This window comes from Pseudorca crassidens, chromosome 17, assembly GCF_039906515.1.
Source record: "Pseudorca crassidens isolate mPseCra1 chromosome 17, mPseCra1.hap1, whole genome shotgun sequence".
Taxonomy (NCBI): domain Eukaryota; kingdom Metazoa; phylum Chordata; class Mammalia; order Artiodactyla; family Delphinidae; genus Pseudorca; species Pseudorca crassidens.
Genome location: NC_090312.1, coordinates 3,623,129 through 3,637,124, shown reverse-complemented (window position 1 = coordinate 3,637,124; position 13,996 = coordinate 3,623,129). Strand labels below are relative to the sequence as shown.

Genomic DNA, 13,996 nt, shown 5'->3' with positions numbered 1-13,996 from the left:
TAGAATGGCCATCACCAAAAAGTCTATAAATACTAAACGCTGGAGAAGGTGTGGAGAAAAAGGAACCCTCCCCTTACACTGCTGGTGGGAATGTAAATTGATACAGCCACTATGGAGAACAGTGTGGAGATTCCTTAAAAAAATAAAATACAGAACCACCATATGATCCAGCAATCCCACTCCTGGGCATATATCTGGAGAAAACTCTAATTCGAAAAGAGACACGTACCCCAATGTTCATAGCAGCACTATTTACAATAGCCAAGACATGGAATCAACCCAAATGTCCATCGACAGAGAAATGGATAAAGAAGATATGGTACATATATATACAATGGAATATTACTCAACCATAAAAAAGAATGAAATAATGCCATTTGCAGCACCATGGATGGACCTAGAGATTATCATACTACACGAAGCAAGTCAGACAGAGAAAGACAAATATTGTATGATATCACTTATATGTGGGATCTAAAAAATAATACAAATGAATCTACTTACAAAACAAATAGACTCAGACACAGAAAACAAAGTTATGATTATCAGAGGGGGATGTGGGGAGGTAAGTTCGGAGTACAGGATGCCCAGATACACACTGCTACATATAAAATAGATAAGCCACAAGGACCTACTGTATAGCACAGCAATTATACTCGCTTTTTGTAATAACCCATAATGGAAAATAATCTGCAAAAAAAACCCTGAATCACTTTGTTTTACACCCGAAACTAACACAATATTGTAAATCTACTATACTTCAATTTTAAAAAAGAAAAAAAAAAAAGTAGAGGGAAGGAGAAAGCAAGTGGGCCAAAATAGAGACATAGTGAATTTGAGTAAAGAACATATGAGACTTCACTTTACTATTCTTACAACCATCCTCTATGTGTGAAATTATGGAAAAATAAAATATACAAAAATCTCTATTTGGATTCAGATTCTGGCTCCACTACTCACCCCATGACATTAGAAAAGTTACCCAACTTCTGTTTCTGTTGTCCTATTTGTAAAATGAGGCAGTAAGAGAAGCTTCCTCAAGTAAAGAGATGCAGAGAGGATTCCATGAACTCCCAGGGCACCCGGCACAGGACAACCACTCCAAAAGCGCAAAGCTATTCCTACCTTTCAATTTTTTATCTTATTTCTAAACTAAGGTAATGACTATTCTTCATATTAACTTAAAAAGCAAATACTTTTTAAAAACTATAGCATAACTTTTTTTGAGTAATAACAAGAATATTGTCCACACCATGAAAAGGAGTGTTAGGGCCCTCCCTTTATTTTATCCAAGATGACTACTTTAATTATGTTTGTAAACACCTACCATGAGCTAACAGCACACTGTGTACGTGCTGGGGCTACAGCACTGAAACAGCCCCCCCCCCCATTCTTCCCTTGTCGAGCTTACATTCTGGGTTGGGGAAAAGATGATTAAGTGAGTCAACCGTGTGGTACATCAACATGTAAGTGCCATGGAGAACAAACTCAGAGCAGACGCAGGACAGGGAGTGCTTTCCTGTAGGGCTGCACCTCTAAATATGGAAGGAGTCGTTTGCTAAAAGCTTTCCAGAGCAGAGGTGAGCCTGGGGCACTGGCCAAGGAGCAGCAGGGAGGTCTGGCGGGAACAGAGGGAGGGGGAGGGCATGGCAAACGTACTTCTCAGTCACCCATTTCTCAGGGCAACTGAACAGCTGATGAGCGGAGGCTGTCTTTAGAAGTGTAACAGCAGGGCTTCCCTGGTGGCGCAGTGGTGAAGAATCCACCCGGCAATGCAGGGGACACGGGTTCGAGCCCTGGTCTGGGAAGATCCCACATGCCGTGGAGCAACTAAGCCTGTGCGCCACAACTACCGGGCCTGTGCTCTGGAGCCTGCGAGCCACAACTACCGAGCCCACAAGCCACAACTACGGAAGCCCGCGCGCCTAGAGCCTGTGCTCTGCAACAAGAGAAGCCACCGCAATGAGAAGCCCGCGCACCACAACGAAGAGTAGCCCCTGCTCGCCGCAACTAGAGAAAGCCCGTGCGCAGCAACAAAGACCCAACGCAGCCAAAAAAAAAAGAAGTATAACAGCGAAATAAACGAAGATGACATGAATGCACCCGTGGCCATGCTGTGGCCCCGAATAAAATTCCTGCACAAACATCAGTAGCTCCAAAGCCACGAGGTGAAACACAGACTCTCTGAACCTACGGATTGGCTTAACGTCACCGAGACAGCAGCCAGGTGTCACACAGCACCTACACGTGGGCTCGTAAAAACAAAATCTTTGAGTCCGAATCCGACCAAACTCCTCTCAATCCTAACGACCAGGCTGTAGGTAAGTCAGGAATACAGGGGCTGGAGGGGGACCCGCTCAACACAGCAGCACGGAGCGGCACTTGGCCAGGCCGAGTGTGGGGCACAGCGTACAGGACACGATTTCCTCAACAGATAAACTGAGATCAAGAAAAAAAGAAGGGGGGCGGCAGTGCACAGAGACAGGAGGAGACAGGAGACACAGCCAAGTTCACCCAGCCCTGCTTGTCTGACCCCAGACTGGACGACACCAAGTGTGAAAATGCCTTAACCAGGGAATCCGAGCACTGACCGGACAGCTGGTATTAAGGAATTACTGAGAACGTTCTTACAGTGTAGTAATGTTGTTTTTAAAAAGTCTTTATCTTTTAGAAATGTTTACAGAGGAACATGCCTTCAAGGCGCTTGAGACCATCTGTGGGGAGTGTGTGTCTGTGTGGCTGGGGACAGAGGTGAGGTGTGGCAGGTTTTCAGCTGCTGAACCTGGGTGATGAGCCTGGAAGATCGCTACCCTCTCTCTGCTTCTGTGTGCGTCTGGAGCCTCCCATGACGAAGAGTTAAAAAGCTAAGAATTCAAAAGCATGACGATATCCACCCATTCGCATGGCCTCTTGCTTGTAAAAATATCAAATGCCTTTTATCTTGACTCATGCAGTTTGATTTTAACAAATTCCACAACATGATGAAGCCATGACATGCTACTAGAAACCCGTGAGGTCAAATTCCAGAATTTATATTTTAAAAGTTTCAAGCCTTCCTTTAAAATTTTTCTCTGTGAAGGGGGAAAAAAGAAAACTGGGTCTTCAGATGTTAGCAATATCTGTTTTTATGTTTAACAAGACGATACTTGGGCTTCTTGTAGTAATAAGTTTTAAGAAGATTATTAAAGTTTATTTATTAATGTGTTAATAAGTTTAGCAAGAGGATTAAGATGGTTCATCAGCTAAATAAACCCAAACACTGGCCATTGTGAAGCACACTTTCATACAGACAAAAATGCACCCTTGCTCAAAGTGCTCTAGTGAGGGAAGCGCCGCGCTGTCCCTTGCTATGCGGAGGCTATTAGGAGGGGGTGGTCACACTCTAGTCTGGACGCCAAGTTCACAGGACTAAGAGGACGGATCCATGTGGCCTGGAAAGCGTTTCCAGAAGTAAATATCCTCTTTAAATTTCTGTTGTGCTCATGACTGCTCCAATCTCACTCGGGCTCTTTTTCATCTGCAAGTGTCTCAGGCTACTCCCCCCGGGGGTCCTACAAGTGTCTGCCTGTCTCCAGGCTTGCAGCTGAGAGGTTCAGTCCAATTCCAGGGTGAGGAACAGGAAGCCATCTGGCTCCGGGTCCTTCTTGGGTGTTATTCTACAACACATGACGTAGATGCTTCAGCGCCCATGTGACTCCAGAGTATTCTTCTCAACTCCCTTAGGAGCCAGAGAGGTGAGGGACATCATCAAGGAGCACCCTCAAATCTCCAAAGAGGCAAAGAGAGTTCAGATGCTGTGACAACGGTGCGAGAAGGGGGGCTAGGATGAAGGAAGTAGCACGGCGGGGGTGGTGGTGGGGTGGTGGTGATGGTGTATTTTCATGATCACCTTCATGAACACTTTCATGAACACTTCCTTGTTCACGTGCAACACGATCAACCGCCCTGCCCCTACCTGGTCAGAGACGGCTGAACGTCTCTCCTAACGCCAGACTGACTACAGAACGCTAGTCGTGGCTGATGGAATTAAAAGAATTTCCAGTAAGCCAGGTACTATGAACATGTCAAACCCCCAATACGTACAACTCGGTGCACGTAAAAATCACCAGCAGCATTAATTTGATTAAATCATTTCATAAAGCATATAATTTACAAAAATTAACTTCACATGTACTAGGCGACAATACTCTATTAGGGCACTTAAAAAAAATCTCTAAAAGCTTTCGTTTAAATCAAGCTTTCAGCGCAGACAGAGACTACCTTCTAAATCAGCATTATCAAAAGTGAAACTAGGATGTAAACCGGACAAGAGAAACTCTTTCTAACTTAAATACAGGGCGGACTTGTGGATTCCAACAGAACAGTCAGAAATGAGTCAGGACTATGCTATTCCTGATAAATGGGAGAAAACTACCCTGAAATCAGACTCACACTCTGCCAAAACTACTCCTCCCTTCTACACACGAACATCTCAAGCTTTCCAATGACTCAGTGTGGTCTAATGGAAAGGCGATGGGTCTGGAGCCCAGATCTGGGTTTCCATCAGGCTCTCGGCCACTGCTAGCTACGTGAGCCAGGCCTCGTCACCTCAGCCCATCTATAAAGTGGAAACATGAGGAAGCTGTCCCGAGGTTCAAACAAGTCAGTGCTTGTGAACATGCCTGGCATAATCTGTGAGCCTCGTTCACATGTAAACAACTATCAGTACTTATATTTACAAAGCAGTGGCAGGGCAATGAATGAATAACAGACCTAGTGTTTCAGAGACTGTGAGAAAAAAAGGGGGGAAATGCAAATAATTATTATGGACTATACATATACCACTTTACATTTTATAGAACTTCACAGTTTACAAACTACTTTTGCATATATAAAGAAACTGCTTGACAACAGAAATGCACAGTTTTCCCTAGAAAGAGTTACTTCCCATTTTCACTGTACAAACAGAATGCTTAAATAAATGCAATTAAACTATCCTGACTCTTAGAGTAAAATATTCCAAAATCAGTCTATTGGACCCATCCTAAATGGGCCGGTAAGCCCCCAGAGTGGGGCCACTTGGGTGGTTAGCCTGTATTCAGTAGAACCCAACTTTACCCAGACATTCAAGGAACCTCCCTCAGTACTTGTGAACGAGTTGGTCTTGTCATCTCTTCTTTAAACCCTGCACTCAGAGGCTTGGGAATTGCATTTATGTATGTTGAAGCTGATTAGCTGACATGACCTCTTTCTTTTCAACAAATAAAACATGAAACTTCAATCTCAAAAAAAAAATTAAAGTAACTGCTTTAGAATTTGTAATGAAGCAGCTTAACGCAAGTAACATTTATTTTGCTAAGTTTATTTTCGTTTAGAACAATTTTTAGTCACTAACTTGAGAAACCTAAAGGTAATCTTAAACAACTGGAATGATGTTGCATGATTAACTAAACCAGAAGAATCTGTTATAGAGTAAAAAAACATTTTTTTAAATTTATAATAAATACTGAAAAAGTACCATCACAAAGTGGTGCATTTGATCATCAACGAAGGGCTCAGCAGACACAATCAAACCAAACATTTCTAATGAAAGAAAGAGGTCATTGCACTGGTTGTCATGACAGACACACAAGAGAGAAAATCGTCTTCTGATCTCCGTCCCACTACTACAACCCAGACATGTGACAAGAGCCACGTGCACAGTGCAGTGGCCGTCACGCGTTACCTGTGTTTCTGTTACACTTAAGGCCCTACTGCTTGATTAAGGGCCTGGTTATTAAAAAACGAAACAGAACCCTGAAACACAAAAACCAACCAAACAGAAACCAAAGTTTAAACCTTTGAAATATTTAAAATTCAGCTTTATTGATTGATTTTCCTCAGAAATACCTATATTCCTGGGGTATCTTCACCCACACGAACGTGGCTCAAGCACGCCTCCCCCCCCCCCCCGCCCCGATCCTGGCACCCCTCTCTCTGACCACTTACAGACCCCTTGTCTGTAGTACAAGCAACGGCCTCTCCACTATAGTTCTAACTGAGCTCCAGAACGTGTGCTTACACGTTTCCTAAAAACTTACACTGAGGCTAAAAAAAATTACTCTAGGCCCTCAGAGAAATGTGCCCAAGGAAATGCGCTATTCTGCTAGATATTTTTGTAAATCTGTTAACCTTATACTTATTTTTATAGAGAAATTTCGTCTAGGTTTCAGAGATAAACTCTGCATGTATTCAACATCAACTGTAACTGTGCCCCTACTGGAGATGATCTGATAACTACATTTCCTCCTACAATGAGATTGGAAGGAGGGCCTGGTACCCCGTCATCATGAGCTGAGAACTGTCTGAAGGCATCTAGACCCCCATTCTTCCTGCTTGCTGGCCTCCATGCCCCTTACCCAAAACCACCTAGGAGTGCGTCCAGAACAGTTCACAGTGACCAGCTCACAGCAAGCGTCTGAGAGTCCAGCAACTCTCAAGGTCACTGCTTGCTCTGGGGGGGTCCCTGCCTTTCCTCCTCCTGTTTCCACGCGTGGAGTGCATTCCTCCAAGGCCCAGCACCTCCCCGTACCTTGCTCGGGCATCCAATTCATTTAAAGACAATCACTAAGCACTATGTCCCAGACAATAAACGACAAATAAAACACGTCTTTGCCTATGATGGGGTCAGGGTCTAGTGGACAAGAAGGTTTCTAAAATCATTACATCTATTTAAAGACTATCCACAATAGTGAGACACATGGTGGGCTAGAGAACTCCGAGGAAGAAGAGTCCTGGAGTAGCCAGGGAAGGCTTCCAGGAGGTGGCGGCATCTGAAGCCAGCCTTGAAGATCAGGTAAGAACTTTTCAGTTATGAATGTAAATAGGGGAATCAGACAAGTCCCACTTTCTCCATCTTCCGAAGTGATTCTTCATCTGTACCTGGGGTAACCTTCCTTACATTGCTATTGAAAGGCAATATAGCCTAGAGGACAATAATGACCTGAGTTCAATCCTAGCTCCATTATTTCCAAGTTGTGTGACACTGAACAAGTGTGTTCACCTTTCTGAATTTCTTTCCTCCTATCTGTGAAATGGGGAGACAACAAAGACCTCGTGAGATCGTCGTAGGGATTAACGAGATAATACCTAATGCTGTGCACAGCACGCTGAGAACCTAATAGAGACCCGTCCCCTCTTAGCTGTGTGTGACCTCGCCTGCCCTGCTGTCTGCCACTCTGGCTGGCACTGGGTTTGCCAAGTCCCTGCTTCAGCGCTCGCTGTTGCGCACTGTGTGCGTTCAGTCACCTGCTCAGAGAGACTCCTCTTGACCCCAGCTTTAAACAGTCCCACCCCTCGCTCTCCATTTGCCGGCTTTATTTTAACTCAGCGGCCGTCTGTCTCCTCCACAGAACGCCAGCTCCACAAGGGGAGGGCCTGGCTTTGTTCACTATCGCACCCCAGCATCTGGAACAGTGCCTGGCACGCAGCAGGGACTCAGATGTATCTGTGGACGGAATTACCGTAAAACGGGAAACGTAAAACTGGAGTAGTATCCACCTTGCAGGGTTTGCTGGGGCCAAACGAGATGGACCCTGACAGAAAAACAAGTCGTCACGGCCGGCACACAGACTGAACCTCAGCCACCGCCCACCAGCCTGGAGACAGATCAGCTTGCAGCGGGGGACAGACGCGGCGCTCTGCAGGGTCTGGGGTGGGGGTGGGGGTGGTCTCCCCTCAGTGTCAGTGCCACACCCACGCGGTGCCGGGTTTCCAGGCTGCTAGGTAAGGAAAAACCCCGGGGTTTAGCAACAGTACCGGCTTTCTTGGTGTCAACCTGATAACTTATGGGCGACGTGCAAGACACAGCTCCTGGCTGGCCAGGCTGCTGAGATGTTCTTCTCTAGTCTTTGTGGAAGACACAAATAAAGCACACTGTGAGTCCACTTCCACAAAAGGGAGCAAGCCACAGGCGGGCTGACGAAGGGTCAACAGGAATCTAGGAAGTCAGGCCCGTCACGGAATATCCACAAGACGCGGAGAGTTCTTCCTGGCCTGTCTCGGTGAACCACCAAAGCGGTGGTCACGTGTGAAACAGCATCACTGACTCTAAAGAACGGAAGCCCTTGACAAGTGACAATGGAAAGGACGTGCCGGACGGTGGAGCAGCTCAAGCAGAAGGACAGAGGGAAGGAGGCGGGGCGGAGGGCTGGACGCCCGACTTCGTTTGGCTGAAGAGCAATGTGGGGGACGGCTGGCAAGGCAGGCCGTGCACAGACCACGGGAGGCCTCTGGGGGCTGAGCTGAGGGGCCGAAACTTCTCTGACGGACTGTGAGTCATTCCTGGAGCTCCTGCCCAGGGAAGTGCCTATTTAAATTCAGTAAAGGTGGTAGCCATCAGGCAGCTACTGTGGAGAAGGGGCAGAAGCATGAACTTCTAGCCAAGGGATAACCAGGGAGAAGCAAGGAAGGCGGACTCAGAAAGGAGGGGTTGGCCGGGAGAGGTGATACCGGCAGGTGCTGTGAGGAGCAGCTGTGAAAAACCTCCTCTGAAGACGCCAGGAAATGGAAGGAACAAGACCTGAAGCTTCTGCGAGGCCTGTTGTGTTTTCATCACTAGCTGGAGTCACGATGCGCACAACAGGGCGCGTCAGCTCTGCATCACGCGGAGCAGCTGTGAAGCACGCGTGCGGCAGCCATGGTGGTGAGGGCCACCAGTGCCTCCCGGGCCTCACTCCCAAGCCTGCTTCCCGTCTGGCAAGGAGAGGGCCAGAGCACTTACGAATTGCTCAAAGCTGGCTCAATCTCGCCTCTTCCATGGAACACGCCACAGAACAGCCTTTGATGCCTAGCGACTGACAGGGTCCTTCACCACCTCGCCGCTCCGGCACGGGGTGGCCCCTCTCGCCCCGCCAGAGGGCCTGCTCTCTGCCTGCTCCACCTCCTGCTCCGCCACAGACGGGACATGAGCGCGCTTGGCGGCCCCGTGTCACCGCGGGGGTTCGGAGAGCCCAGCCCGGTGGGTTCGGAGAGGCAACCCTGCAGCCCGCCGGGCATCTGGCACTGCCCAGCAGTACCAGCTCCAGCCTTATCACCACTCTCCCCCAGCAGGAAGGGATCAGTTTCCTGCGCCGCAGTGCTCCGGCCCACACACACCTGCCCCACGCGGTTTATCACTGGAGCATCTTTGCTAAGCGTATGGATACAAGCACAGATATTTCTTGAGAAGGGGGCTGTGAGAAGTTTGAGGACAACAAAAAAAAATAAGCCATTCTATTTGTACACTGGAACACTAGAAAATAATTCGGTCATCAACGAGGCAAAAGCACAAAACTAAATTTTAGGTAAAAATTAACTCAAGGTAAATTAAACTAACAGGAATTAGATTTCTTCTAAGTCAGACTGTCAGATACTAGAGTTTTAGGAAGCTATATTTTAGAAATGTGACACACATAAGAACATATATGTGTGTGTATGGATATACATGTATACGCATACATGTATAAATATACACGTATAGTATATGTATCAATATTTTAAGATACCACACCTGGGTCCACAGAAGATGCTTTTTGCTTTTTCCCCACCTTTCCTCTATTTTTCACATTTTTAAATGGGGAAAAAAGGCACATGTACTTTGAAAACATACCAAGGAGAGCACACCACACTCATCACACCAGCAAATAGTTAAGATAATGCTTATGTCAACATCTTAACTATATTTTTAAAAAAACAATATTCAAACACTGTTTTATGTTAATTGTTAAAGACAAAAGCTGTTTAAAAAAGTTTCACATTTCCTGAACTTCAAAAAATAATAAATATACAAAGTATATTATGTTAATTTCTGCTGCATTACAAAGATAAGTTATAATTGCAGTTTCAAAAGTAAAAATTTTCACTCTAAATACAATTAACATGGAATTAAAACTGAAAAATAACTTGGAATTCTATACAATCCTGTGAGTAATCTAGTATTATACACGTATGTCTCATATTAAAAAAATCAGTGAGCTATATTTAAACCTATTTCATGATGGTAAAATTATGCAAATTTTTAAAATTATTAACAATTTTAATGTTTAATTTTTGTAAGCTATTCTAGAAAGAAGTAATCCTAATAAAAATGAGCAGATGTCTAACACATGGCGATTTCCTACCACCATGGTGGGCCCCTCTGCCTGACGCCCGTGTGGCCTCTTACCTGACACAGAGACGGCGTGGGTCCGAACGCCCTGCTTCTCGCTGTTGGCCAGCCTGGAACAGAGGTGCAAAGCCGTGAGTGCCATGCTCTTCAGACCACACCGCCAGCATTCATTCAAACCGTGAGCTGCCCAGAATCAGGACGACTGTGCCATTTCCCAGGGACACTGCACAGTCTAGAGGGGTGATTTTGTAAAACACTGGATTCTACCACCTGAGGCCCTTAAAGTCACCAGACTGCTTTAATGTTTTAAAGACCAGAAATTAAGACAGAGAAGTGAAGGAACGCTGAACTATAACATGACTGAATGTGGTGTACGCGGCTTAGATTAACTTTAATTTAGATGCTGGACTGCAAGGGAGTGGCCGAAGTTATACCACAGAGGGAACGATGCCTGGGACTGAGATGCGAATGTGAAACACTGTTACACGACTGGCTCTGCTTCAATTTCGAGCATGTCCAAGAGCAGGCAGCACATGGACATATATTGTTATTATTTACAGACTGAAACAAGGTAAGCTTAACGCATCCGGTTATTTGTTTCATGAAACGGCTCGACAACGTTAGTGTTTTACATACACACCCACATAAAATAACATTTTGGCCAAAGGTTTCAGTGACATTTTAAAAAAATCCAAGTATAGTTCAGTTTAAAATTTTTGGAAAAGCGTAAAGCAGAGAAAAAAGGAACCCTATAGTCTTTATTTATTTTTTAAAATATTTTTGTTGCATTCCTTTAATTAATTAATTTATTTTAAAATCAATTTATTTATTTATTTATTTTTGGTTGCTTTGGTTTTTCGTTGCTGTGCACAGCTTTCTCTAGTTGCGGTGAGCAGGGGCTACTCTTTGCTGCGGTGCACAGGCTTCTCATTGTGGTGGCTTCTTTTATTGTGCAGCACGGGCTCTAGGTGTGTGGGCTTCAGTAGTTGTGGCACGTGGGCTCAGTAGTTGTGGCTCGTGGGCTCTAGAGCACAGGCTCAGTAGTTGTGGCGCATGGGCTTAGGTGTTCCGCGGCATGTGGGATCTTCCCGGACCGGGGCTCCAACCCGTGTCGCCTGCATTGGCAGGCGGATTCTTAACCACTGTGCCACCAGGGAAGCCCAGAACCCTATAGTCTTTAGATGTCAAAGTCACTTTGCTCTTTTTATAAAAGAAAACTTCTCCTGCTACATAAGCCTTTACTCTAGAAGTACTAAATAAGAATTTTTCCTAGTATATAGAATTTATATTAGGTAATACTGGAGCTTAAAATAGTATATCCCCATTGAGAACTAGCAATATTCAATATGCAACTGCATAAGCTCTATAACTAAGGGTTACAGCACAAAGCCATAGCCCTGAGTTCCTTTTATGGAATTCTCTAAATATGTGAAATGGTATCTTTATTATAAAAGTTTAACCAAAGTTGTTTTCTAACAAATCACCAGTTCCTCTTCTATTGCAGCTCCACGACTTATTCTCACCATCTCTGAACTACATTTATCAGGAGGTCCCAGGTGCACACATTCATAATAAGCAGGTTACATCATCTGCCCCTGTATCCTGCTGATAGGACACCAGGGTCTTCCTGGGCTGCGGGTTGGGATGCTACTTCAAACCAACTTACAACTGCAGGGATATCTGCACTTCTCTGATCAGTGGCAGTAACAGGTCTGCTGCTCTATGATTTGTGGAAATTCTGCTCTTTTAAAGTTTGCTTTATTTGTTCAGTTTTTCTAGGATTTGCTAGCACTTCTAACCGACTCCCTTCTTCCTGACTTTTTTATCTGTGTTTATGATTCCAGTGTGTTTTGATCCTCAAAGTCACCTCTTAAGACTTCCCACAATTGAAGATACTCTGAGCATTAGTTCCTTGCCTGATATGGGACATTAACAAATATCTATTAAATACTGTTGAGTTTGTGAAACACAAGGCCTAAAAGCTAAGAGAAAGCTGGTCTCGCCCACCCCTCCACTCGCCTGCCCAGCTGCTGTGTACCTCCTGTGTGCCAGATACGGCCCAGGGTCGGGTCTACCACGTCACGTGACCCTGGCCGTCAACGAGGCCACAGGGTGTGAGCAGCAGAGAGGTAACTGTTTAATGTGAGATAAGTTACAGGAAAACACACAGGGCTGCTCCTGGGACTGGGGTGGTGGGAGGTTTCCAGAGGCAGGGATGCAGGATAAGATTTGAGCAGGCCCCTGCTGAGGACAAGGCCGGAGGGAAGGAAGGACTCCAGGAACTGAAGGCAGTTCAATGTGAATGAAGAGTGAGCACGAGGAACGGGAGGTGAGGCTGGAGGAGCCGGCAGGGACCATCGTGCAGCCTCCCGCCGGCTGGCTGAAGGATGTGGGCCTGACTCTAAGAGCAGCAGCGGTCACGCAAGGGGTTCGAGAGGAAAGGTCCCTTCTGCTGTTGTAGAGAATGGACGGGACGGTAGGCAACATGGGACAGGCAAAGATGGGTAGGAGGAGTGCAGGAAAATGGGAACCCAGAAGACCTGAGGCTGCTGTCCTTTGAGCTGGGCCCTTGGCTGGTGTTTAGGAGGGCTCCCACCAACCCCTAACTAGTAAGTGTGGTTCACTGTCCTTAGACTGTTTGTACAAGTAATATGGTTCGTGCTGAACTCTTGCCTTCCTTCTGGGAGTCTGGAATTTGGGTACACGCCAAGCGAAGTGTGCATACGTGACCAGGCCCCCATAAAAGCTGGGGCACCGAGTCTCTAACTAGCTTCCCTGGTAGACAACACTCCACGGCATCACAACTCATTCCCGAGGATCAGGTGCGCCGTACCTGAGTCCCTGAGAGAGGGCTCTTGGGAGCCTGCCCCTGGCTCCCTCGGGACTTCATGCCATTGCTCTCGGCCTGGCCAGTTTTGCTCTGCGTTCCCTGGAAGCCATACCTCACAGCTGAGAGTACGGTTACGTGCTGAGTCCTGGGAGTTCTTTCTAGAGAATCACTGAATGGGGCAGTCTTGGGGACCTCGACACAGGAGTCTACTGGAGGAGCCCGGACAGGTGATAACAGCTAAAAACCGGGGAGGGATGGTGGGAATGTCAAGTGGATGGATCTGTTAGGAAGCAGAAAGGAAGGAACTGGCGGCAGACCAGTGATAGAGGAGAGAGAGTGACAGAACAGAGGTGATGCCCAGGTTCCACCCTCTCTGTCCCTATATGCAGTGGCGTCTCAGGTGCTGTATTCTCTGCAGGTGCCTAGGGTTCTCTTCAAATCTCTCTCTGAGTGCTCAGCACACAGCTGTAATTGTTTATTTACCTGTATATCTGAATGTCTAGATTGTAACTTTCATTTGGTCCCCAATTCCTAGCACAATGGCTGAGAACAGAGAAGCTTTGGCATTCTTTTCCTTGTACAGATTGAAACATCTACTATGAAATTCATGACATAAACAAATTTAAAAATTAACATAAATTACATATCTTTAATTTTCTCACTTGTAAAATAGCCAGAATGGTATCTATTTTCAGGTTCTTATAAATATTGTCACTGACTATAAAGTGACTGTTTGACAACAGACCTCCCTCATACGATCTCACTGCTATTCTTGAGCTCCCTGCTGAACTTAAAGGGAAAATTCATTGTACACTTTTGATTAAACCTAACTACATGATTTAAAATTGATTTGATTTCTTTCTGGAAACATTTGTTTTCTAGTTTCCTAATCATATACGTAGAAATTTGATTACTCAGGCAAATGGACAGTAAAGCATAGTGAGTTCCTCCCAGTTTCTAATGCACAGGAATCACAAGACACACAAAGCAGTACTTACTTTGGTATCGATGGCAAAGCCCGTTCACCTTCTGGGGAAAAAACAGAAAGAGAGAGATGAGAT

At 45.7% G+C, this 13,996-nt stretch overlaps 1 protein-coding gene across 20 annotated transcripts in view; it reads right to left on the bottom strand.

Moving 5' to 3' along the window:
* PTK2 (protein tyrosine kinase 2) overlaps nucleotides 1-13,996 on the bottom strand; it is a 252,734-nt gene that overhangs the window by 79,717 nt on the left and 159,021 nt on the right. For all 20 annotated transcript variants that reach the window (XM_067712794.1, XM_067712793.1, XM_067712804.1 and 17 more), the window contains 2 exons: nucleotides 13,934-13,964; nucleotides 10,163-10,215 (listed from right to left, as the gene is read on the bottom strand). In XM_067712794.1, coding sequence (XP_067568895.1) covers nucleotides 10,163-10,215; nucleotides 13,934-13,964 — 84 coding nt within the window. The remainder of the gene's footprint in view (nucleotides 1-10,162; nucleotides 10,216-13,933; nucleotides 13,965-13,996) is intronic.